At 29.3% G+C, this 3,427-nt stretch overlaps 1 protein-coding gene across 1 annotated transcript; it reads left to right on the top strand.

The window, feature by feature from the left end:
• Positions 1 to 712: 712 nt before the first annotated feature.
• On the top strand, positions 713 to 2,915 carry LOC137824827 (autophagy-related protein 8C-like). Its single transcript, XM_068630506.1, has 6 exons — positions 713 to 837; positions 984 to 1,030; positions 1,533 to 1,588; positions 1,674 to 1,726; positions 2,372 to 2,490; positions 2,617 to 2,915. Exons 2-6 carry the CDS (start codon positions 994 to 996, stop codon positions 2,712 to 2,714), a joined length of 363 nt encoding a protein of 120 aa, XP_068486607.1. The 5' UTR covers positions 713 to 837; positions 984 to 993; the 3' UTR covers positions 2,715 to 2,915.
• The last annotated feature ends 512 nt before the right edge of the window (positions 2,916 to 3,427 follow it).

Here is a 3,427-nt window from a genome sequence, read left to right as displayed (position 1 = left end):
TTTTATACTCACTATTTTTGTTTTTGTGTATCTTTTAATCCATGAATTTTAATGGTAAGAAAACAAGAGATTAAAAATGATATATAAAGACAAAAATAAATTATCTTTAAATATAATAACTACAAAGTGACATTTATAAAACTATAAAAATTAAACGAGTATTTAATCCAATTTTTAATTTCAATTTTATTTGAATTGGACTTTGTTTGAAAAAATTATATTTCGAAGTTTCTATAATTTCTTATTTGTTTTCTTAATTTTCTTTTTTGAAGTGCTTACGAATAACTTTCCTCTAAACATATTGTTTAAATATTTTTTTCTTAAATAAAAAAAAGTAAAAAAAAAACAATTTTTAATAAAATTAACTCATACATAAATTAATATATAAAAATACTTTTATCATAGTGTGTTTAATAATTTTGACTTATACATAAATTAATATTAACTTTCCTATATATATATATATATTTTACTTTTGATAATACTTACACTTTCATGAATTCGGATGATGTTTTATGAATTCCAAATTTTTTACTAGATAAAGGAAGCAATCATTTTTGAAAACCAGTGGTTAACATTAAAATATACTTTAACTTAAATTTTTTAAATTAGAAAAAATATTAAAAAATAACAGATAATTTAAGTTAGAAAATATTTTAAATTTTAAATTTGTTAACCTTTTTAATTAAAAAGATTAATGGTGTAACAAGATAATTACGAAACGTGTGAAGATATCGAAAGCAAATGGATATAACAAGTTTTCCAATATTCCTCTTTGCGTCTTCTCTGATCTCACCCAATTTCTCTCACTTCTTCTCTTTTCTTCACACTTCTCTGGTAAGCAATATCATTTTTCGTTGCAAGTTATCCTTGTTTTTCCCCTTCTGATTTTTTTGATCGTTCATCAACGGATCGCTACCTTCCTAACAAACCCTAATTTTGTATTTATTTTTGGTTTTTCCAATCTGTGTCTTTTGCTACAGAATTATTGCCATGGCTAAGAGCTCATTCAAGATGGAACACCCTCTCGGTTCGTTTTTCTCTTTTAGTTTTTTTTTTTTTAACTTTTCGGCAGTTTTCATCAGATGTTATAGTGCAGTTTTAATTGGGAATTTAAGTTGATGTTTGGGATTCTCGAAGGCATTTTTAATTTTTATGTTTCTGCTTTTGTATTTCCCCCCTTTGGAGTTTAATCGAGGTGTGTGGAATATTTATTTCCTACAAAAATGGAACTTTTTAGTGATTAGTATTTTCCGTTATATTTTATTTTATTTAGCTTAGTATGAAAATGATCTGTGTTATATATCATATGGGTATGCACTTTCTTTTTGTTTGTTGAGAAGATTGTTTTGATTTTGGTTTTTATATGTTGTTGTTGCTAGTACGTCTTGTCTGGTTTTTTTACTCTTCAATTTCACGCGCGATCTGATTTTTGCATCATGTTAAAGAAAAAGAACTCTCTGTAAACTAAACATCATTTGGTGAGTGTGCAAGTTTGTATTTCTCTAATATGTCCAAATCTTTCATGCCAGAAAGGAGACAGGCTGAAGCAGCTCGCATAAGAGAGAAGTATCCTGACAGAATTCCCGTAAGACCTGATGTCTTTTGTCTGTATACGTCCTTATAATATAATCCATTTATTGCTGATTAACTTGGATAATGTTTCAATGTAGGTAATTGTTGAAAGGGCAGAGAAAAGTGATGTTCCTGAAATTGATAAGAAAAAGTTAGTTTCTTCTATTCTCTCTGGAAACTGCAATTGTAAACATTGACACTGTTTATTTACTCCAACTATATTTGTTAACTCTAATAACTTTTTGAATGTCTGATAGCTTTTAATTTAAGATTTGGTAGGTATACACCATACACACTTCAAGTTTCATACTTTTACTTGAACTTGAGCACTACTGGCCTTTATTTTGTTTGGGGTATTTTGAGTTTTCCCCCCTTTATGTGTGTAGCATTGATTGAAAATGTTCGTAAGACAGCAAAATAACTATACTTTGCTTCCAACATGGTAAGCAGAAGCAGAATCCGTATGTTGTTCTCTTAATAATATAGAATTAAATGGGAAAATAGTAAACAAAGTAAAAGTAAGATGCTTTTGTGATTTTGTTAATGTGAAAAGCGAACAAAATTCAGTATTGGAGGCTGTAATAACTGGTTAGTTTGATCATACAGAGAAGTGGGGTTCTAGCCAAAGCTTAGGTGTGAGTGGGGTTCTAGCTAATGCTTAGGTGTAAACCAAGTGAAAGTATAAGAATGTAGAGAACATTGACAATCATCTAAGTGTTCAGTTGGATGGATACATAATTCATCTCCTTTGTTTCCTCTTTATTTACTGTATATTATTGTTTTTGGATGACTGTAGGTATCTTGTTCCTGCTGATTTGACTGTTGGCCAGTTTGTGTATGTGGTGCGGAAGAGAATCAAGCTGAGTCCCGAGAAGGCCATCTTCATTTTTGTGAAGAACATCTTACCACCAACTGGTAATATATATATATGTGTGTGTGTGTGTGAATTTTGTGGGTTTGTACGTGGAATATTTGTTATACATAACATAATGAATGTTCTTATGGTTAATTTTGTGGAGTTGTTGTTGTTTGTTCATGCAGCGGCAATGATGTCTGCAATATACGAGGAAAACAAGGATGAAGATGGATTCCTATATATGACTTACAGTGGAGAGAATACATTTGGACTTGTGTTCTGAAGTAATCCATGACAGGCAAACCATATCTGAATAGAAAATCCTAAAATGACCAATGTGAAGAAAATGCTTAATTGTAAATTATCTTGTTTGATGGTTTTATTGTAAAGTGTATTTTCATGTCTACTGGAAGTTATTTGAAAAGTGTCGTGTTTGTATCACTTCAAATTGCTAATGTTTAAGGGTATGCTTGTTCTGTGTTCATACCTTGATCTGTATCTCTGGTTGGTGTACTACAATTACACTTTACATATCTTAAAGGACCCAAATCTCATCTGTGATCAAATTTGACGAAAAATGTAAGAGAAACAAAGACTTTACTTGAGAGCAAGCGTAGTAGATCATTTATTTTGTTACAACGGTGACAGCAACCCTTTTTATGTTCTTGTGTAAGTTATTCAAATTTTTCTTAGTCAACTTAAGTTTCATGGCTTGCAAGTCCCATTTAGGTAAGAGAAGTATTAACAAATAGTTTAACACGGTTTTTGAAAAAAATTCGTCCTTGATCATTGAGATTTATGCTACACTAGTGGAAGCACATGTGGGGCTCTACTTTCTTTTATGATAAAAAAAAATAAAAAAAAATATATATTATCATAATGATTATTAAATATTAAATTATAAAAAAGTTTCGTAAAAGTAATATAAAGGGAAATAATTTTTATTATTTTATTGCATGTAATTTTTTTATTGTATAAGTGATTTTATTTATTGTG

The sequence above is a fragment of the Phaseolus vulgaris genome, chromosome 11, assembly GCF_000499845.2.
Source record: "Phaseolus vulgaris cultivar G19833 chromosome 11, P. vulgaris v2.0, whole genome shotgun sequence".
Classification (NCBI taxonomy): Eukaryota; Viridiplantae; Streptophyta; class Magnoliopsida; order Fabales; family Fabaceae; genus Phaseolus; species Phaseolus vulgaris.
Note: the sequence above shows the minus strand (reverse complement) of the source record. Positions and strands in the feature narration are given on the sequence as shown.

Coding starts and splice junctions, on each gene's coding strand:
- LOC137824827 (XM_068630506.1), top strand. CDS start 994: ATGGCTAAGAGCTCATTCAAGATGGAACACCCTCTCG. Junction 1,727..2,371: donor CCTGAAATTGATAAGAAAAA/GTTAGTTTCTTC, acceptor GGATGACTGTAG/GTATCTTGTTCCTGCTGATT. Junction 2,491..2,616: donor GAACATCTTACCACCAACTG/GTAATATATATA, acceptor TTGTTCATGCAG/CGGCAATGATGTCTGCAATA.